This window comes from Tupaia chinensis, unplaced genomic scaffold, assembly GCF_000334495.1.
Source record: "Tupaia chinensis unplaced genomic scaffold, TupChi_1.0 Scaffold000369_1, whole genome shotgun sequence".
NCBI classification, from domain to species: domain Eukaryota; kingdom Metazoa; phylum Chordata; class Mammalia; order Scandentia; family Tupaiidae; genus Tupaia; species Tupaia belangeri.
In genome coordinates, this window is record NW_006159866.1 from 1,644,628 (window position 1) to 1,667,333 (window position 22,706).

The 22,706-nt window shown below is 42.1% G+C and overlaps 1 protein-coding gene across 3 annotated transcripts in view; it reads right to left on the reverse strand.

Moving 5' to 3' along the window:
* Positions 1–207: 207 nt before the first annotated feature.
* Positions 208–22,706, reverse strand: part of DARS2 (aspartyl-tRNA synthetase 2, mitochondrial) — a 42,795-nt gene continuing 20,296 nt past the window's right edge. The window contains exons 10-17 of one of the 3 annotated variants that reach the window (XM_006153342.3): positions 19,464–19,643; positions 17,032–17,139; positions 13,126–13,188; positions 8,594–8,746; positions 5,802–6,020; positions 5,183–5,293; positions 3,771–3,846; positions 208–1,277 (exon numbers count right to left, since the gene is read on the reverse strand). In XM_006153342.3, coding sequence (XP_006153404.1) covers positions 1,063–1,277; positions 3,771–3,846; positions 5,183–5,293; positions 5,802–6,020; positions 8,594–8,746; positions 13,126–13,188; positions 17,032–17,139; positions 19,464–19,643 — 1,125 coding nt within the window. In that variant the 3' untranslated portion in view covers positions 208–1,062. The remainder of the gene's footprint in view (positions 1,278–3,770; positions 3,847–5,182; positions 5,294–5,801; positions 6,021–8,593; positions 8,747–13,125; positions 13,189–17,031; positions 17,140–19,463; positions 19,644–22,706) is intronic. The other 2 variants (XM_027773771.1, XM_006153343.3) reach the window with 2 other exon arrangements.

The following is a 22,706-nucleotide window of genomic DNA, read 5'->3' on the forward strand; positions in this document are numbered from 1 at the left end:
GACCACATGGGAGCCCAGCGACATAACCATTAAGCTAACTGCTGGTCCCTCAAAGCATTTTCACTCACATTGTCTTACATATATATCACCTCTGATTCTGGCAACAACAGCCCTGTGAGGGAGAAAGCAAAAGTACTGTTTGCATTTTATAAAAGCAGGAAGGGGGGAGGCTAAAAGAGGTTTATAAGACAAGAAAGGGTCAAGTGATCCAGTTCTAAGCTTCATCTTTTATTGAAGACGACAAAATCTTAAGGTGAATGTTCATCTCATTTAATTATAGTTGGTCTTTTTGTGAGGGAATAAAGTAATCAATAAAATTCCCCTTGTGGGGGGGGGAAGAGTTATATAACTTTTCCAAAGTTAATCACCAAATCAGGTTTTGTAACTCAAATTACTGTTTTTTTGTTATACTACTTCTCATCATCTTGTGTTAATAGTTGGAATGTCTTCTAACACTTAATTTATGAGGTTCCTTGAATGAGGCTGATGAAGTAAATCCTCCATCAACTGGTAAGTCTGAAGGAGCAAACATTTTCCCACATTTGACACGTGGGTTGATTGCCTTTGTCCTAAGTGAATGAACATCTGGATACAAAAAAAGCATGATTAGAAAACATTAAGCCAATAACAAAGAGCTGTCTTTTATATTTCCTCATTTTGGGATTTCAAAAAAATCCAAGCTAAAAAAACCTTAATGATGCATATGATCAAGTCAAAATGGAACACCGTCTACCTGTTTCTTCATTGTGACCCAGCTGGGTGGTGGAAACTGAACTACAGTGCTGGAAGCCACAAGTCTGAATACAGGTCAGATCCTTGGATTGGCCTGAAAAGACTCTTGGCGCCTGTGTGCCTGTCTGGGCACCCAGGATCCTGGTGAGCTGAAAGGGGATTGTGGCATAACTGAACCCTGTTGAGGGAGCTTTTGTCTCTATCTCCTTGTATGCACTCTATCATGAATAAAATAAAAATAAATCTTAAAAATACACCTAATTGTCAGATCTACAGCAGAACTCTGGATCTGATTTTAGTTTTGGGGAAGCAAAGACCAAAGCCAGAAGCTTAACAATCTGGACAGTGTGGATGATTCAATGAGCTCTTTTCTGCTTCTGAGTCTATTGGCCAAGAGACCTGGATATGGTAGGGCTTCAGGTCCTCAGAAGGAATAGAATCTGGGGCATTGCTCATGAGGTCATGTCCTCGGAAGGATTTTGGGAAGGCGATGACATCTCTGATGCTTGGAGCTCCAGTAACAAGGCATATCAGTCTGTCTAATCCTGCAAGTAAAATACAAAATCAATGATGGGAAATGTAATCTAACTTTGAGAATGCACTAATGTTTCTATACAAATTGTAGAGAAATTTTGGGCATGAAATGCACACATGACCAGCACTCAGACCCTGCAGTCAGCCAAATGGAATCCAGCTGCTTTAATCACCATGCCACCAGCTGTCCCAATTCTCTACCTTCTAAAAAGATTTTTTGGGGAACAGCAGATGGCATAATGGTTACGTTGCTGGACTCCCATGTAGATGACCATGGTTCAAGTCCTGGACTCAAGCTTAAAACTGCCGGCCCCAGTTCCCTATCTTTTTAAATGACTTGTCTGAAAGATTCTCTTTCTCATTCTAGAAAACTGATCAGGATTATGGGGCCGGCAGATGGTGTGGAGGTTAAAGGCACTGGACTCCCACATGGTCGACCAGAGTTTGGGTCTTGGATCTGATGGCTTTCTTTCTCACTTTCCTTCTCTCTGTCTCTCTGATCAAACTGAAAAATAATGACAGTAAATAATGGGACCAGCAGGTGGTGTGGTGGTTAAGGCACTGGACACTCCCACATAGCCAACCACAGTTGGCTGGTTGGGAGGTTGAGGAGAGGACTGTGGCATGGTATAACTGTTGATGTCAGTGGTATCTGTCATCTGTCATGAAAGAAATTAATTTTTTTTTAAAGTATGGTAATGAGAACACACTGGCATATTTTTACTTTCAAATAGCTGAACGCTATGGAGCAGTGCTTTCCAGATTACAATGACTATGAGCCTACAGGGATTTGTAATAGACTTAAGACACTGTAATTTTACATTCATTTTATTTTTATTCATTCATTTTTTGATTTTGTATTTTTGCTATATGGCACATACACTTGCTGGAGAGAGAGAAATCACCCCTCCAGGGGGTGATGGCCATGCTGCAATCCCTTCTCCTCTATTCTCCTCTCAGGATTCTGGGTACTTACACACAAGTGCCTGGTGTGACTATCAAGCCACTGGGTCCAGACCTTGAACTGTGAAGTTGGCCATGTGAGATCCAGCAGCCTCAACCTCCATGCCATGGAGGATTTGTGTAATGCTTTATAATTTTTCAAAGCATTTTCACTCACATTATCTTACATATATATCACCTCTGATTCTGGCAACAACAGCCCTGTGAGGGAGAAAGTCTCTAGTCTCTAGTTTTATATATATATATATATTTTTAAGAATTATTTCATTTAACTTTATCTATTTATTTTAATATGACCAGAGTGACAGAGCGGGGTGGGGGGTGGTGATGAGACAGCAAGTTGCCAGGTCCAGGACTCGAACCATCAAACCATGGTCGACCATGGGAGAGTCTAGTGCTCTTAACTTCTATGTCACCTGCTGGTCCCTGTAGTTTTATATTCTATTAAAAACAAAACAAAACAAAACAAAAAACCTCTTGGGCATGGTGGTTAAGGCAGTTGGATCCCACGGGGCCAACTATGCAGTTTGAGTCCCGAACATGGCAGCTTGATAATCATACCAGGCATGTACGCACTCATCCTAAATCCTGGGAGGAGAATGGAGGAAAAGAGATTGTGGTGTGGCCATTCCCCCTGGGGAGTGCTTTCTCTCTGTATGTCTCTTGCTTGCTTCTCCTACCCCCCTGTGAATGCACATGCCATATTGCAAATTTAAAAAGTTCTTTCAAATACATATTAAAATTGGTAAAATTTATTTATTAAAAATAATCTTTTTTCAAATGCTAGAAGGCTCACCAGAAAAAAAGAGAACTGCTCCTCCACTCCCCACCATGGGTTATGGTCAGAATGCAATCCTTTTTTCTTCATTTCTCTATCCTATCAGAATTTTGGGCATGACATAATGGCTATATTGCTGGACTCTCATGTAGTCAACCGCAGTTCAAGTCCGCACAAGTACCTGGCATGATTATCAAGCCACTGGGTCCGGACCTCAAACTGTGAGGTCGGCCATGTGAGATCCAGCAGCCTCAACCTCCGTGCCTTCTCACTGCTACCCCCTCACTGCTGTTTCTCTCTGGTGAGTGCATGTGTTCTGTAGCAAATTGAATAATAATAATAATAATAATTCTTTGAAAAATTACTGAAATTAAAACAGGAACTTAAAATCTTGGACTCAAATGCCCCTCCACCACCACAAGGTGAAAACCCAAATTTGAGATACAGAATTATGGAATGAAATTTAGTTTACAGAAAGACAAGTTGTTTGGGACCAGTAGTTGGCATAATGGCTATGTTGCTGGATTCCCATGTAGTTGACCGCAGTTTGAGTCCCAGATCCAGTGGCTTAAACTCACACCGGATGTGTGTGCGTGTGTGCCCAAGATCCTGAGAGGAGAATAGAGGAGAAGAGACTGTGGTGTGGCCATCCCCCCCAGAGGGGTATTTCTTGCTTTCTGTCTCTCTGTATGTCTCTCTTTCTGGCAAGCACATATGCCCTATAGCAAAAACCTCTCAAAAAAAAAAAAAAAAAGTTGTTTACCTAAGGCAATTCCTCCGTGAGGGGGTGCTCCATAATCTAAAGCTTTGAGCAGATGGGAGAGCAATTTCACATCTTCCTGAAATTCAAACGGAAATTCAGTTAAAATAAATGCTACAGGTCCACGAAGTGCCACATTTAGAATTAGGTGCTAAAGGGAAAATAAAGTTGAATTAAAAAGTTACTTAATATGACTTAACTAATAATAACTCATTGGGAAAGTGTTAAGAAAATACCTTAAGAGGTTTACAGTTCAGTGATGGAGTAAGATGAAGCACAGATGGCAATATGTACAGAAATGCCTGTTGCTCAGTAACTCTGGCAGCTACTGATAGTGCTGAAGATGCAGACAGAGGGAAACTAGTCAAGGAGGTAGAGATGCAGAGTGAAAAGTAACTATAGTCCTGGCACAGGGACCAGCATGTCAAATGCTGCTGGAGAGCAGGAAAGCTACAGGGCCAAGAACAGGCTATTGGATATGGTGACTGTGTGAGTATCTATTTAGTAACTATTTTGGCACTGAGTGTAGAACTTTTGAAAGCTTGTCTGGAGATAGTTCTCCAACCACACTACAGAGGAGAATCAAGTGGGGTGCATCAAACAGAGCCTAGGACTCACACAGTGTGTCAAGGCCTCGTATGGGGCCAAGGCAACAGTTTGTTTTTGTTAATGCTTTCCAGATGATTCTAATCTAATGTGCAGCAGAGCTTGGAACCACTGTACAGGAGCAGAAGAAGCAATGTGATTGATTGATGATTTTTGTTAGACATGGTTTTGCTCTGTTGCTCAGGCTGGCCTCAAACTTGTGATCCTCATACTTCAGTTCCCCGAGTAGCTGGGATTACAGACACGTGCCACCATGCCTGGCTACCAATACATTCTTAAGGGATATCTTTTTTTTTTTCCTTTTTGGAAAGGTTTTTGTTATGGGATGTGTGCGCTCACCAGAAAGACAGAGAGAGACAGAAAGTGAGAAACCAGCCCCCAGGGGGGATGGCCACACCGCAATCCCTTTTCTATTCTCCACTTAGGATCTTGGGCATGCGTGCATGCGCATCCAGTGTGAGTTTAAACCACCAGGTCTGGGACTCGAACCATGGTTGACTACATGGCAGTCTAGCGACATAGCCATTATGCCAACTGCAGGTCCCAGGGTATTTACCTTATAAAGTGATTGTGAGATTTAAATGCATCAATGCATATCAAGGACTTAAACAGTACCTGGCATACAGTAAGCACTAATAAGCAGCAATTACCATTGAATTTCTCAAGTCCTACAGCAGAGAGATAAGCTGACACTATTTTGTGTCTAGGAAAACCTCCATTTACTACAAAAATTTATAAAACTGGTAAGTGTTTCAGTAAAAAAAAAAAGACCAGGTTAGAAAAACTGGTTAGAAGAAGCTGTTTATTACCTTTAGCAGTGTTTGCAGGATGTAACGCTGTAGCTCTGCATCGTGAATTCGGATAGAACCACCTCCAATCTCACTGCCATTTAAAACCAAGTCATAGTGTTGGCTTCGGACCTAAAACATTCAGTATTTGTATTAGAGAAAATTTCTGGTTTTTTTTTTTTGTTGTTGTTGTTCTAAATTGAATATACTGTACTTGGAGACTTTTTTTTTTTTTTTTTTTTAATATTTTTGCCATGGGGCACATGTACTTGCCAGAGAGAGCCAGAGAGAGAAAGAGGAAGTGAAAAATCACCCCGTTGGGGGAAGGCCACACTGCAATCCCTTCTCCATTCTGCTCTTGAGATTTTGGGGATGCACACACATGTGCCTGGCATGTTCTTCAAGCCATGGGGTCTGGGACTCAAACCATAGAGTCGATCATGTGGGATCTAGAGCCTTAACCACCACTTAACTACCCAAACAGTTGCTGGCCCCAAGACAACGTATTAATTAGTGGCTCAAACCCCACAGTTTCTTGTAGAGCTTCCAGAACGGGGTCCTCACTATCTTCAGACTGAAATCTGGAATTATTTTCCTTTGTTGCCACATTCCTTCTTGATGGGAAGTATAGCCATGGTACCTTTTCAGGCTCACTGCATAGGAGGTGGATGTCGCCAGGATGGGGAGCCGTAAACGGGTGGTGGGCTGACTCTAGCTCTCTAGGACTTTCCTCCTTGGGAAGGAAGAGTGGGAAGTCTACAACCCACAGGAAGGAGAACACAGCTGGGTCGCGCAGCACCATGCCTCTCATCTCTAGAAGGTCAGCACATTCCAGGCGTAATTTTCCCAACAAAGTGCACTGCAAACAGAAGACACAAATGTGGAGTGAACTTCTTGGCACAGAAGGTGTAAAAGATTTAACCTATTTAAAAAGACAACCTAGATTCTGAAGCCAGATCATTCTCTGATAAAGGGTTAGTCAAATAACAGATGAAGCACCCTCTGCCTCTCAGGAGATGAAGATGTGAGAATGATCTGTCTGTAAAATGGTTGAGTATGACTATGAGCACATAATGACACAGTGATTAAGAACACAGGGACTAGACCTTTGCAGACCTGGAATCTGAAGTGCACTTTCACTAATTACTAACTTTTGTGTTTCCTTTACCATAATAAAATGGGGATAAAAATATCCATCCCATGGCCAGCAGATAGCTTGGTGGTTAAGGTGGGTGAATCCCATGTGGCTGACTGTGTGGTTCAAGTCCCAGACCTCACCAGGTCTGGTCCTTGAAGAACACACCAGGTATATGTGCATGTGTGCCCAAAGTCTGAAGAGGAGAATGGAAGAGAAGGATTGCAGCGCATCACTTCCCCTGGGAGGTTATTTCTCACCTTCTCTCTCTCTCTGTCTCTCTCCAGTGAGTACATGCACCCTACAGCAAATTATATTAAAAAAAGTCCACTTCAAAAGACTGATGTGAAACGGAAGTGAGAAAAGATACAGAAGGTGCCGGACCCAACCAAGTACATGGACAGTCATTCTGAAGACCTGCTCTTGAAGACTGGTGAGGACCTGCCAAGTACTGGCACATAGCTAATGTCCAATAAATGCTGGACCAAGTGGGTCCTCTACTTACTAGCTGTGTGACTGTGAGCACACTTTTAACCTCTGTGCCTCAGCTTTCTTGTTTTTAAAATTGCAGTAGTATCAGGGACTAGCATAAGGATTAAATGAGTTAACACATACAAAGCACTTAGGGGAGTGCTTGGCAAATATAAAGTGTTTAATAAGTGCTCTCTATGGTGTGCAGAGCTTCCCTGGAAAAAGAACAGTGGCACATGCCCACAGACACACATGGGGTGCCATTTTATGGCCCATTCTATGTTACTCTTACGTATCCACATAAGGCACCCTCACTACAACATCTGCAGTTTGTTATTCCTCATTAGACTGGTTTTTGGCTTTCTTTCAAGGAAGGCCCAATAGGAATCTGTACCACATTTTCCTGAGAAAGGGACAGTGGCATGTTCATACCAAGAGAACATTTAATAGCCAAATTAATTTACAGCAGTACATACAAAATTCCAAGTTCTTTAAATAAGGCACATACACTTGCTGGAGAGAGACAGAGAGAAAAGAAAGTGATAGATCACCACCCATGGGCAATGGCTATGCTACAATCCTTCCTCCTCCATTCTCTTGGGATTTTGGGCATACATGCACATGTACCTGGAGTGTTTTTCAAGCCACCAGGTCTAGGACTTGAACTGCGTGGTTAGTCATGTGGGATCCAGCCACCTTAACCACCATGCCATCATCTGGCCCAAATGTTCTTTAAGAGATGCATTAATAGGGTCAGCAGGTTGGACTAACATATGGCCAACTGCAGTTCAAGTCCTGGACTGGGTGGCTTGAAAAATCAAGCCTGGTGCATGTGCACGTGCCCAAATTCCAAGAGAATGGAGGAGAAAGAATTGCAGCATGGCCATCCCCCCAGGGTTTGATATCTTACTTTCTCTTTCTGTCTCTCTGGTGAGTACATGTGCCCTTACACCAAAAATCTCTCAAAAAAAAAAAAAAAAAAAAAAAGAGAGAGAGAGAGATACATTGATAATGAAACTTGTAATTAAATAGCCTTTCCTCTACTACTGCTGGAAAGGGAAAGCCTGGGTTACATTTAACCTTGAAACTGAATAATGAAACTTTTCCTTTGGAAGAGAAAATGACAAATAAGTATACATATAAATTAGAAGAATGAACTTGATAAGGTACTAACTGGAAACTATTACTTTAAAGAAATTATATACTATATGCTCAACCTTTGTGTTTTCAATACTCATGGCTGCCTTTGTACCACATTCTGCATATTTTGCAAAGATCATAGAGCTAAATGCAGTCTTCTGAACATCCCCAGAAGTGTGGTGACTGAGCCAGTGCATGGCGTTCTCATCACCTGCAGCAGCTGCTCTTAAGGAAAAGGTACTGCCTGACCAAGTTGGCCCAGGATTCCCACCAGCCCAGCAGCTCTGTAGAAGTCTGATCTGTCTTTCCACATCTCTAGGAATGCTTTATGTACTTACCTGCTTTATGTATGACACTACCAAATTCTCTTCATCTGCAAAATCTTGAAAGTCAAAGTATTTTTTCATGGTTATAACTAATACCAATAGCCCTTTACAGACTAACAAGCTTTACTCATTAGAGCCAGATCTAACTGTTTCATGCCAATGGAGGGTGGCAGCTGATGGGAAAAACTAATTACCACACATTCTATTACAACACACTGGGAGATATTTATTTATGTAACAACATATACAGAGCGGCTCCATTTTCTCAAATAATAGTTTCAAACATGTACTGTACATGCAGGAGAGGAGAGTTATTACTTGGTATCAATAGCAGAGAGGCTTGGGGGTCATTTTTCTTACTGCTTTCTGGTGTTCTCCGGCAGTTAGTAGGACCACATCTTCCTCTTGGATCTCCATCAGTCTGATCAATTCCAATCTTCGTTCCTCCATTATGAATTTAGCAACTGGAGAGTTCCAGTTGCTATTGGCTATCAGGAATATAGGTAAGACTTCCTATGATAAAAAAAAAAAGATTTGTTGGACCAGCAGATGGCATAATGGTTACATTGCTAGACTCCCACAAAGTTGACTCCGATTTGAGTCCAGGACCTGGTGACTTAAAACTCATGCTGGGCATGTGTGTATACATGTGCAAACTATAAGAGGATAATGGAGGAGAAAGGACTGTGGTGTCTGGGGAGTGATTTCTCACTTTCTGTCTCTCGGTCTCTCTGGCAAGCACACGCCCTAAAAGCAAAGATATCTCTTAAAAAAAATTTAAAAAGAACATATTTTTTTAAAAAGTGAGATTGGAAGCCAACATGTGGCATGGTGGTTAAGGTGCTAGACTCCCACGGTTCAAATTCTGGACCTGGTGGCTTGTTTACTTACTTTCCTTTTCTCTTTCTCTGTCTCTCTCTGGTCAAATTAGAAACAAAAGTAATAATAAATAAAATTTAAAAGATTAATAAAGATATAAAAGTGTATTAAAAATAAATACATAAAAGAGATTGATTTATTTTCTCATAGTACAAGGACTTCTTGTACCTAGGAGAGAACTTATATGAGGTCATCTGTGTTTCCTCCCTGAATCCCTTCAAAGTGATACTAAAGAAATTTAAAAAACTAATCTCATCGCAATAAATAAAAGGTGGTAAGGGGCAAGAATAGCAGGGAAGAATGTCAGTAGATGAGAGAGATTTCTACAATTTTTGGCATTTGAAAGTGAAAAGAATAGGAGTGAGGAAGAAGCAGGGAGCTCTAAAGAACAACAGAGGCAGGAGTATCACAAGAAGGAGCTGATTTAACTACAGAATCCTGAAGAGGCTCAGGAGGCTTAAGCTGAGCCCCTAGCCTAACAGCCAGTAGCTTTGCTGCTTATTCTAAACAAAACCATTTACAAAGCCCTTTTAAGGACCCTATACTCTCAATCAGTTTTTAAATGCCTCATTCCTTTATGGTATGCTTTTTTTAAGAGAGATTTTCGCTATAGAGTGTGTGTGTGTGCTTGCCAGAGAGAGAGACAGAGACAGAGAGGGAAATTGATAAGTCACCCCTGGGTGGATGGCCACACCACAATCCCCTCTCATCTCCTCTCAGGATTTTGTGCACATACATATGCACCCAGTGTGAGTTTCAAGCCACTGAGTCTGGTGCTCGAACCGCAGTTGGCCATGTTGGGGTCTAGTGCTGTAACCACTATGCATCTGCTAGTCCCTAAAATGCCTCATTCTTGGGGCTGGCAGGTGGCGTGGTGGCTTAGGCACTGGACTTCCACATGACCTACTGTGTTTCAAGTCCTGGACCTGGAGGCTTGCTTTCTCACTTTCTCTCTCTCGTGAAACCATGTGCCCTATAGCAAATTTAAAAAGATAAATAAAAGTAAATAAGCATTTTTTTTTTTTAAGAAAAAGCCTCATAAAAAAAAAAAAAAAATTGCCGGAGAACATGTGCGCTCTAGAGAATGAGAGAGAAGGGACTCCCAGTGGGAGGTACTCGCACCTCCACCCTTTTACTCCATTTCTCCTTCCCATCAGGACTTAGGGCACTCATGCACACATGACCAATGTGTTTTTTAGCCTACTGGGGCTGGGATTTGAACTGTGATTGGCCATGTAGAATCTGGTTCCCTTTGCACAGCACTTCATCACTGCACTACAGGGCTGACCCAAATGCCTCAAATTTTTTTGGTTTGGTTTTGTTTATCAGCCAAAGGGTGCATGTATTTGCCAGAGAGAGCCAGAAAGAGAGGGAGAGAGAGAAAGCACCCTCCAATGGGGCATGATCATGCCACAGTTCCTTTTCCTCCATTTTTCCAACCTGTAGGGATTTGGGGGATGCATACACATGTGTCGAGTGTGTTTCTCAAGCTGCCAGGTCTGGGATTTGAACCAGGAGTTGGTCATGTGGGATCTGGGTCACTTAACCACTAGGCCACAGTACTACCCCACCTCATTTTTAAATATGTTTAAATATGTACACAGAACCAGTAATCACTACACATTGAAGAAACTGCAGCATTAAAAAAATAAATAACTATGAGACCAGCAGTTTGCGTAATGGCTGTGTCGCTGAACTTCCATGTAGTTGACCATGGTTCGAGTCCTGGACCTAGTGGCTTGAACGCACTTCGGGCACGTGTGTGTGCGTGTCCAGGATCCTGAGAGGAGAATGGAGGAGAAGGGATTGCAGTGTGGCCATCCTCCCCGGGGAGTGATTTCTCGCTTTCTGTCTTTCTGTCTCTCTCTGTCTTTCTGGCGAGTGCACACACCCTATAAGCAAAAACCTCTAAAAAAAAAAATAATAAAATAACTAAAAGACAAAGATGGATAAGTTAGAGACCAAAAGAGACCCTGAAGTGCTGGCAAGTGGCATAGTGGTTATGTTGCTGGATCCTACATGGCTAACTCTGTAGTTTGAGTCCTGAACCGGGTGGCTTGAAAAACACCAGGTACATGTGCATGTCTGCCCAAAATCACAAGAGGAGAATGGAGAAGGGATTATGGTATGGCCATTTCCCCTGGGGGTTGATTTCTTTTTTTTTTTTTTTTCTTTTGAGAAGTTTTTGCTATAGGGCATGTGCACTCACCAGACAGACAGAGAGAGATAGAGAGACAGAAAGTGAGAAATCACCCCCCACGGGGGATGGCCACGCTGCAATCCCTTCTCTTCTTCTCTCAGGATCTTGGGCACGCACACACACGCGTGAGTTTCAAGCCACCAGGTGCGAGTTTCAAGCCACCAGGTCTGGGACTCAAACCGTGGTCGACTACATGGGAGACCAGCAACATAGCCATTACGCCACTGCTTTTCCCCCTGGGGGTTGATTTCTCACCCCCTGCTTCTCTCTCTCTCTGTCTCTGGCAAGCACATGTGCCCTGTGGCAAAAACAAAAACAGAAACAAAAAAAAGAAGACCTGAATCCTCAAAGGCACTTGAAAAGATATTTTATCTATAAAACCAGAGTAAGATGCAGTGAAAAAAGCAATGGTGAAATAAAAATGCTGGAAAAAAGTTCAACAGAAGAGTTGAAGAAAACTCCCAGAAAATTCTACATATACCTTATAGAAATTCCAAAAAGATAGACTAGAGCCAGTGACAATGGTAACTGGATTCCACATGGCCAACTCTATGTTGTAAGTCCTGATTCAGGACTTGAAAAACACTGGTGAAGCATGTATGTGTGTGCCCAAAATCCTGAAATGAGGGAAGAATGGAGACAGGATTATGGTGTGACTATTTCCTGGGGAATACTTCCTCAGTTTCTGCCTCCTCCCTCCCTCCACCCTTCTGTCTCTCTAGTGAGCACACATCCCTTATAGCAAATTAAAATATTTAAAAAACAAACAAAAAACTATAGTTGAATTTTCACATTCTGATTAATTGTTAATTCAACTAATCTGAAGTCTCAGAGTTATACCTAGAGGTAAGATTAACTTTAAAAATAAACAGAGGAGGGGGAACCAGCTGGCACAGTGGTTACATTGCTGGACCCCACGTGGCTGTCAGCAATTCAAGTCGGACCCGGTGGCTTAAAACTCACGCCGGGCGCGTGTGCGTGCGTGCCCAAGATCCCGAGAGGAGAATGGAGGAGAAGGGATGGCGGCGTGACCATCCCCCCTGGGGGGTGATTTCTCGCTTTCTGTCTCTATGTCTCTCTCTGTCTGTCTGGCGAGCGCACGCGCCCTACAGTGAAAATCTCTCCAAAAAAAAAAAATAAATAAAATAAAAAAATAAAAAAAATAAACAGAGGAGGGACCAGCAGATGGCACAGTGGTTACATTGCTGGACCCCATGTGGCTGTCAGCAATTCAAGTCCTAGACCTGGTGGCTTAAAAATCATGCTGATGCCTGTGCAAGTGTGCCGAAGATCATGGGAGAAGAATGGAAAAGGGATTGCAGGGCGGCTATCCCTCACTCCAGGAGTGAGTTCTCAGTTTCCCTCTCACAGTGTCTGACCTCCCCTCTCCCCTGAAGTGCATGTGCCCTAAGGCAAAAACCTATAAATAAAATAAATAGAAGAAAAGCAGAAGAAGGATCTGAAACAGCAATACCCTCAAAACTAAAGACAACTTAATTGCTCAAGCAATTATTAGTTTAAAAACAAAGAATCCTCCAGAACTAGTAGTTAGCATAATGGCTATGTCGCTAGACTCCCATGTAGTCCTGGACCTGGTGGCTTAAACTCAAGGCGGGAGAGGAGAATGGAGGAGAAGGGACTGCAGTGTGGCCATCCCCCCTGGGGAGTGATATCTCGCTTTCTGTCTCTCTGTCTTTCTGGCAATCGCACGTGCCCTATAGCAAAAACCTCTCAAAAAACAAAACAAACAAAACAAAAACAAAAAAAGAATTCCCCAAAGGAAAATAAAAACCTGCCCTAATTAACTCCTTACCTGATTAAAATGGTCAGCTGCAGATTTCCTAATGCGCTCGATGTCTTTCCTTTTCAAATATTTCTGATGAAAGGAAATCAAAGTAAACTTAGCAATGTGACACTTAGCTTCATAATGTGTTTATCATATTAAATGGGACACAAATATAGTATGTTTTTCTGTCATAATAGAGCAGTTTAATAAAAATTAAATTTTGCTGCCAAATAACTTTTTTTAAAAAAATTTGCCAGAAGGTGTGTATGCTCACTGGATGGTGGTGGGGGGAGAGGAAGGACTTGAGCAAGCACCCTCTATGGAGAACAATCATGCTGCAATGCCTTCTCCTTCATTTCTCCCTTCAGGATTTGGGTGCACACACATGCGCTATCCTATCTTTGAAGCCACTGGGTCCAGGACCCAGTCAGTCATGGGGATCCAGCTGCTTTAACCACCATGCTATTGACTGGGTTGACAAATTTTTAAAACTTACTACAGAATTTACTTTTTTCCAATTATGTAGACCACATTGGTAATGAGAATACATTCCACAGAAGACCTTGTACATGTATGTGTATGAAAATGACTGAAATGAATCTCTACAACTGAACTGTGGGAAAAAAAAGTAACTTTCAGGTTAATAATAATATTCATCAGTGAGATGGTGACCCGGGAGTACACCATCAACATTCACAAACACATCCATGGGGTGGGCTTCAAGAAATGTGCCCCTGGGGAACCAGTAGTTAGCGTAATGGCTATGTCACTGGACTCCCACATAGTCAACCATGGTTCACGTCCTGGACCCAGTGGCTTAAAACTCATGCCGGGCGTGTGTGCGTGTGTGCCCAAGATCCCGAGAGGAGAATGGAGGAGAAGGGATTGCGATGTGACCATCCCCCCTGGGGGGTGGCTTCTCGCTTTCTGTCTCTATGTCTCTCTCTGTCTGTCTGGCGAGCGCACGCGTCCTATAGCAAAAACCTCTCAAAAAAAAAAAAAAAGTGCTCCTGGGGCACTCAAAGAGATCCAGAAATTTGCCATGATGGAGATGGGGTCTCCAGATGTATACACTGATAACCAGGCTCAACAAAGCTGTCTGGGCCAAAGGAATAAGAAACATCCCCTCTTGTATCTGTGTGTGGTTGTCCAGAAAATGTAATGAGGATGAGGATTCACCCAACAAGCTCTATCTCTGGTGACCTACATACCTGTTACCACTTTCAAAAATTTACAGTCAATGTTGATGAGAAGTAACTGCTGATTTTCAAATAAAGTTATAAAACCAAAAAAAAAAAAAAGGGTAAAAGCATGATTTCTGCAGTTCTTGTATCTACTTAGGGAAGAAAAGATGTGCTCAAAATATAATAAAAGTAGGTGAGGGCCAGCAGGTGGCATGTTGGTTAAGGTGCTGGACTCTCACATGGCTGACTGTAGTTCAAGTCTCAGATCCAGAGTCTTGAAAGTCACACTGGGTACATGTGCATGCATGCCCCCAAATCCCAGAATGGAGGAGAGGGGAGTGTAGTGTGGCTACTCCCGTAGGGGGTGATTTCTCACTTTGCCTCTCTCTACTTCTCTCTGGCAAGTGCATGTGACCTATGGGGGGAAAAAAACTAACTAAAAAAAAAAATAATAATAGTATCCTATACTAACTTAAATATACTCATCCTGTCTGGGTTAGATAAAAGACACTGAATTACTGTCCACTGAACATACAAACTGGGCAAAAAGTAACAAGGGTGAGTTCTTATGCTAATCTGAATTTCTTTTTGGAGAGGTTTTTGCTATAGGGCGCATGTGCTCGCCAGAAAGACAGAGAGACAGAGACAGAAAGCAAGAAATCACCCCCCCCCGGGGGGGGATGGTCATGCTGCAATCCCTCTCCTCTCAGGATCTTGGGCATGCATGCTCATTGTGCCCGGTGTGAGTTTAAGCCACCAGGTCCAAGACTTGAACCGTGGTTCACTACATGGGAGTCCAACGACCTAGCCATTACATTATCTGTTGGTCCCAATCTAAATATATTAATATGCATATGTATCCAAATGATTGTTGCCTTTCAAAATAGTAATCTTATTATAATACTTCCTCTTTTCTTTTTAGAGAGGGTCTTACTGTTGCCCAGCTCAGCCTTGAATTCTTGTTTCTCCTGCTTCAATCTCCTGAGCAGCCAGGATTACAGGTGGACAGTAGTAAGTTTGACTCAAAATACTATTTTTTAAAAAGAATTATTTATTTAATTTTATTGATTCATTCTTTTATTTTTATATTTGATCAGAAAGAGATACATACACAGAGAGTGAGAGAGAGAAAGTCAGAAAGCAAGCCGCCAGATCCAGGGCTTGAACCATGATCGGCCATGTGGGAATGTCCAGTGCTTTAATCACCATGTCACCTGCTGGTCCCTCAAAAATACTTCTGAAATGTCTTTTATTAAATCACTTTTAAAGTAGGTATACTAACTACAGAAAATAAATGTGTCTTCAAGTCAGTGCTTGGTCACCCAATCATTCTCCTCTCTTTAATTGTTATTTCTCTTCTTTATAGGCTTTTTTTTTTTTTTTGAGAGGTTTTCGCTATAGGGCACGTTCACTCACCAGACAGACAGAGAGAGACATAGAGACAGAAAGCGAGAACTCACCCCCCAGGGGGGATGGTCATGCCGCAATCCCTTCTCCTCCATTCTCCTCTCGGGATCTTGGGCACGTACGCACATGCGCCCGGCATGAGTTTTAAGCCGCCAGGTCCGGGACGCGAACCGTGGTCGACTACGTGGGAGTCCAGCGACATAGCCATTATGCTAACTGCTGGTTCCCTCTTCTTTATAGGCTTTTGAAGCTCTAGTTCTTTTTGTTCATCTGTTATTCATTTGGTTGAGATCAATATCCTGAGAAGACCAAGAATCAATATGACGTGGCTATGCTGGAGCTCACATAGGGGGCTGAGAGTCTTTGAACCAAAGGAAGCTGCACACAGAATACTGAGTATTATCTTATGTTCATAAAATATACCCAATGGAATTATATCAAATGAACAAGTATAGTTTGTAGCATACAAAAGCAAAGGCTCAGTTCTTGAATGTAAATTAATATTCATAAGGTTTTATTATTTTCTACTTAAAATTTTAGGAACAATGTTAGATTTTGTAATAAAACACATGTTTATAAATATATATATTATATACACACACACACATTTTTTTCTTTTTGATTGCCAATGGGTTTGTGTGCTCACCAGAGATAGGAAGAGGGAGAGGGAGAAAGCAAGCCCCCAGTAGGGCACGGTCACCACAGTCCTTTCTCTTCCATTTCTTTCTTTTGGGATTTTGGTCAGGCAAGCACACACACCCAGCATGTTTCCCAAGACACCAGATCTGGGACTTTAACTGCACAGTTGGCCATGTGGGCTCCAGCCACCTTAACCACCATGCCAGTGGCTGGTCTCTACCTTGTGTGTTTTTTGAGCTACTGGGGCCGGATCAGCCTGTGGTCATCTATGTGAGATTAGGTTCACTTAACCACTAGGCTACAGGGCTGGCCTCATCCCAAACATATTTTTATTTAAAAAAAAATGGTTCTTGGGCCAGCAGGTGTCATGGGGGTTAAGGTGCTGGACTTCCTGCTAACCAGACCTGAGTCCCAGACCTGGTGGCTAGAAACTCATGATGAACATGTACACATGTGTAACCAAAATCCCTAGAAGACAGTGGAGGTGAAGGGATTGTGGTATGGCCATTACCCCTAGAGAGAGTGATTTTTTACTCTCCCCACCCCCACCGGTGTCTCTCTGGTGAGTACACATACCCTATAACAAAACTGAGGGGAAAAAAAAAGGAAATGATTCTTTCAAAAGTTTAAATGTGCCAGCATTGAACATATTTACTTCCAAGCCATACATGCTAGAGAAAACACCGGCTTGTGTTTCACTTACTGCTCCTTCGGGAATACGTATGGCTTTGATGGTTCCTTGGGTCTTACTAAGCGCATCCTGAAGAAATCCAATCTCGGTGTTTCTGAACGCATCACTGATATCTACAATCTGGAAAATGGGTAACAAAATGAACATGAATTAATTTTTATCTCAAAACATCTTATAAATAAGATTTTAAAGAAGAGAACAGATGTAGATGAGTTAGTATTTATAAATGTTCACTGTGGGCTGAGCACTGACATGTGTTTTACACATGTTCATTCATTTCACTTGCACAATGACAGTGTGAGGCTGATACTCTCATTATCTCCATTTCACAGATGGGGAAACCAAGACACAGAGAAGGATGTAACTTGTTCAAGATGACACAGTTAGTAGATGACAGAGCCAGAATTTAAAAAAATTATTTGTTTATTTAATTTTAAAATTAAATAACAACTTTAATTATTATTAAACCTGCTGGACCCAACAGGACCAGTCTTTAACCTAAGCAATCTGGCTTAACCACACTATTCCAGGCCCAGCAGGAGGCATAGTGGTTAAGGTGCTGGACTCCCACATGGCTGATTATGGTTTGAGTCCCAGACCTGGCTGCTTACTTAATAAATAATTAAAAACAAAACCACTATTCCATAAAAGAAACAAGGAGTAGTTAAGTTGGCAACTGAAAGTAAATAGTTATGACTTCTTATGCATTATATATATATATATTTTTTTTTTGAGAGAGATTTTCACTGTAGGGCGCGTGCGCTTGCCAGACAGACAGAGAGAGACATAGAGACAGAAAGCGAGAAATCACCCCCCAGGGGGGATGGTCATGCCGCAATCCCTTCTCCTCCATTCTCCTCTCGGGATCTTGGGCACGCACGCACACGCGCCCGGCATGAGTTTTAAGCCACCGGGTCCGGGACACGAACCGTGGTCAACTATGTGGGAGTCCAGAGACATAGCCATTACGCTAACTGCTGGTTCCCAGCATTATATATTTTTATTCTAAGAGTTGAGTACTGATATTCATAGGCCAGACATAATTAAATTTCTAAGGAATTTGTACTCAGAACTGAGATACAGAAATCTCAGTATTATTAGAGATTAAAGAATATTGCTCTCACAGAGCAAATGGTAACTGCCTGCTAATAAAGTTGCTCTATACAAATTCTACCCTGGCTCTTAAATACTTATAAATAATTTGAAAAAAATATTTTTACATGTTTGAGCTCTATATAGACCAAGGAAAACAAGTAACTCCCTTTTTATTTATGACAGTGGTGTGCATGCACATGTGAAAGTGCGCGCAAGAGAAAAACAGAGAGAGAGGAGCACCCTCTGTAGGGTTTGGTTGTGCTATGACTCCCTTCCTAGCCTGTAGAATCTTGAGAATTTATGTATATGCCTGGCATGTCTCATGCTGACCAGGTCGAGGACTTGAACCATGGTTGCCATGTGGGATCCAGTTTCTTTTAAGCAGTGCATTACTGTTGTACTATGGAGTTTGATCATGAGTAACTTCTTTTTTTTTTTTTTTTAGGGGTTTTTGCTATAGGGCACATCCGCTCATCAGAAAGACAGAGAGAAACAGAGAGACAGAAAGCGAGAAATCACCCCCCCCCGGGGGGGGGAATGGCCACGTCACAATCCCTTCTCTTCCATTCTCCTCCCGGGATCTTGGTCACACACGCACACGCACCTGGCATGAGTTTAAGTCACCAGGTCCGTGACTTGAACTGTGGTCAACTACATGGGAGTCCAGCGATGTAGCCACCGTGCCATCTGCTGGTCCCTGCTCATGAGTGAACTTTTAATCATTTGCCTTCTATTTGGCATAAAAATGTGAAAAAGAAAAAAAAAACACAACTTTTTTTTCTTTCTTGTTACCACTTACATCCATATAATCAACATATAAGTAATAAGAACTTTATAGCAAGAATCTTGGTCTTGGAAATGGATCCCTGAACATAGTAGCTAGACCAAAAGTGTTGTGATGCTAACGCACTATTACTCTTTCTTGTTGTAACTTGGTAGCAACAAAAACGTGATCTAGGGACCAGCAGTTAGCGTAATGGCTATGTTGCTGGACTCCCACGTAGTCGACCGCGGTTCAAGTCCCGAACCTGGCGGCTTAAACTCATGCCGGGCGCATGTGCGTGCGTGCCCAAGAACCTGAGAGAAGAATGGAGGAGAAGGGATTGCGGCATGGCCATCCCCCCCAGGGGGTGATTTCTCGGTTTCTGTCTCTCTGTCTCTCTCTCTCTTTCTGGCAAGAGTGCATGCGCCCTATAGCAAAAACCTCTACAAAAAAAGAAAGACAAACAAACAAACAAACAAACAAACAAACGTGATCTAACAGTGTATACCACTTGTGAATTCCAAAGCGGTTTAAAAGACGGCAGAATTATATGGCAGCAGGGTTCTGAAGAAGTGAAGAGAAATACCTTCATTCCAAAGCGAGTGTCAGGTTTATCCGTTCCGTAGGTGGCCAATGCCTCAGCAAAAGTCACAGAAGGAAAAGGAACCGCTATAGGAGCTTTGTCACTGGGCCAGGAATACTGGAGCAAACCCTCAATTAAACTCTGAATCCCAGTCTGGTCTACAAAAGACATCTCTATGTCAATCTGAAACCAAAATAATATATGGGAACTAAGTCTAATAGCCATAATACATACATACTTACATATTTCTCTTTCAAGTTACCTAGGATTCTGCACATAGTATTAATACATGGGGATGGTATATATATTATTATACATTTTTCTTTTTCTTTTTTTTAGATGTTTTTTGCTATAGAGCATGTGTGCTTGCCAGAAAGACAGAGAGAGACAGAAAGCGAGAAATCACCCTCCAGGGGAGATGGCCACACTGTAATCCCTTCTCCTCCGTTCTCCTCTCTGGATCTTGGGCACGCATGCACATGTGCCCAGCGTGAGTTTAACCCACCAGGTCTGGGACTTGAACCACAGTCGACTACATGGGAGTCCAGTGACATAGCCATTATGCCTGCTGCTGGTCCCACATGTTTTTTTTCTTTTTTTTTGTAGAGGTTTTTGCTATAGAGCGTGTGGCGCTCGCCAGAAAGACAGAGAGTGACAGAGAGACAGAAAGTGAGAAATCACCCCCCAGGGGAGATGGCCATGCTACAATACTTTCTCCTCCATTCTCCTCTTGTGATCTTGGGTATGCACACACACGCACTCGGCGTGAGTTTAAGCCACCAGGTCCAGTACTTGAACCGCGGTTGACTACATGGGAGTCCAGTGACAGAGCCATTACAGTAACTGCTGGTCCTTTTTTTTAAAAAAAAAAAAAAAGTGTTTTTTTTTGCTATGGGGTGTGTGTGCTTGCTGCAGAGACAGAGAGAGACAGAGAGCAAGGAATCAAATCCCTGGGGAAAGGGCCACACCACTCCTCCATTCTCCTCTTGGAATTTTTCTTTTTTTTTTAGAGAATTATTTATGTATTTAATTCCATTTGTTAATATTTTTTAATTTTACCAGAGAGAGGCAAAAAGAAAGGGAAAGGGAGAAAGCAAGTCACCAGGTCTGGGACTCAAACCGTGGTCAGCTATGTGGGAATCCAGCACCTTTAGCCAACATGTCACCTGTTGGCCCCCTCCTTGGCCGTGGTGGCACACGCATGTGCACACACACACACACACACACACACCCAGCATGAGTTTTGAGCCAATGGGTCTAGGACTTGAATCGTGTTTCACTACGTGGGAGTCTAGCAATGCAATTATTACGCCATCTGTTGGTTACATTTGTTTTATTTCAAGCAATGTGCTAATGCTTTACATACACTGACATGTTTGGTTCCCACACTGTCTCATAGCTTAAGGCTCAGAGAGACTAAGCAACCTGCTTGCATATGTGCAATTAGTAAGAAAACTACATTTGGTCCCAGGTCTGCCAAACTCTAACGCCTATGATTTTTGCACTTCACCACACTGTGGGGCCCAGTACATAGCATAGTGGTTAAGTCACAGACTCCCACATGGCCAGCTGCAGTTCAAATCCTGGACCTGGTAGCTTGAAACTCACTCCAGACATGTGTGTGTGTGCACCTAGGATCCCAGGAGGATAATAAAGGAGAAGGGATTGCCTGGGGCCATCCTCCCTGGAGGGTGATTTCTCAATTTCCCTCTCACTATGTATGTCTCTTTCTCTGGCAAGTGCATGTACCTTAAGGCAGAAACATTTTAAAACAAAACAAAATAAAACAAAACAAAAATCACTGTCATGCAGAAACCAAATCAAAATAACATTGATAATATTCACAGATTAGCTAAACAGATTAGATATCAAGATGAGGAATTATTGGTTCTTAATAAAATAAAAAATTCTGTTTTGAGGACTTTATCATATCATGAACATTAAAACACTGTAGGAGTCTCTGGCATGTCCTTTTTTTTTTTTTTTAAAGAGATTTTTGCTACAGGGCACGTGTACTTGCCGGAGAGACAAAGAAAGACTGAGAGACAGAAAGTGAGAAATTGCCCCCTTGGGGGGATGGCCATGCTGCAATCCCTTCTCCTCCATTCTACTCTCAGGATCTTGGGCACACATGCACACGTGCGTGGCATAAGTTTTTAAATTGCTGGGTCCAGGACTAGAACTGCAGTCAACTATGTGGGAGTCTAGTGACATAACCATTCCACCATCTGCTGGTCCCTCTCTGGCATTCCTTAGTTGACAGCTAGACTTCTTACAAAAAGGACACATGAAATGGATTAAAAGTTGAATAATTAGTGCAATTGTAGGTTAGTTTCATGAAATATCTGGCAGGTAGAATGGAGAAGTAGCAGCAGTCCTGTATAATGACATTTTGGTCAACAATGGACCACATATGTGATGGTCGCCACTTAAGATTATAATAGAGCTGAGAAATTTCTGTCTTAATCAATTGTCATACTAGTGCAGTGTATTACTCACATTTGTGGTGATGTTGCTATAAACAAACTTACTGTCCTGCCAGTCATCAAAAAACATAGCATGTTCAATTGTATACAATACCATTGTTATTTTATGTTATTTTTAAAAAAAGAATTATTTATTTATTTATTTAATTCCATTAGTGATTATTATTTTTTACTTTGACCAGAGAGAAAGGGAAAGCAAAAGAGCAAGTCGCCAGGTTTGGGACTCGAACTGCGGTCGGCCACGTGAGAATCCAGTGCTTTTAACCACCATGCCACTTGTCAGCCTCATATATTATCATTTTTTAAAGAATTATTTATTTATGGGACCAGCAGAGGGTGTAGAAGTTATGTTGCTGGACTCTCACATGGGTGACCATGATTCAAGTCCTGGACCAAGTGACTTAAAATTCATGTCAGACACGTGTGTGTGCATGCCCAAGATTCTGGAGGAGAATGCAGAAAGGATTGTGGAAGGGCCATCTCCATGGGGGGTGATTTCTCATTTTCCCTCTTACTGTCTCTGTTTCTCTCTCTCTGGCTAGTACATGCAACCTAAGGTAAAAACCTCTTTAAAAAATTATTATTTATTTAATTTTATTCATCATTACTGTTCTTCAATTTGACCAGCAAGAGAGTGAAAGCAAGTCACGGGGTCTGGGACTTGAACTGTAGTCAGTCATGTAAGAGTCCAGTGTCTTAACCACTACATCACCTTCCAACCTCGTTATTTTATTTATTTATTTATTTTTACGTTTTTGCC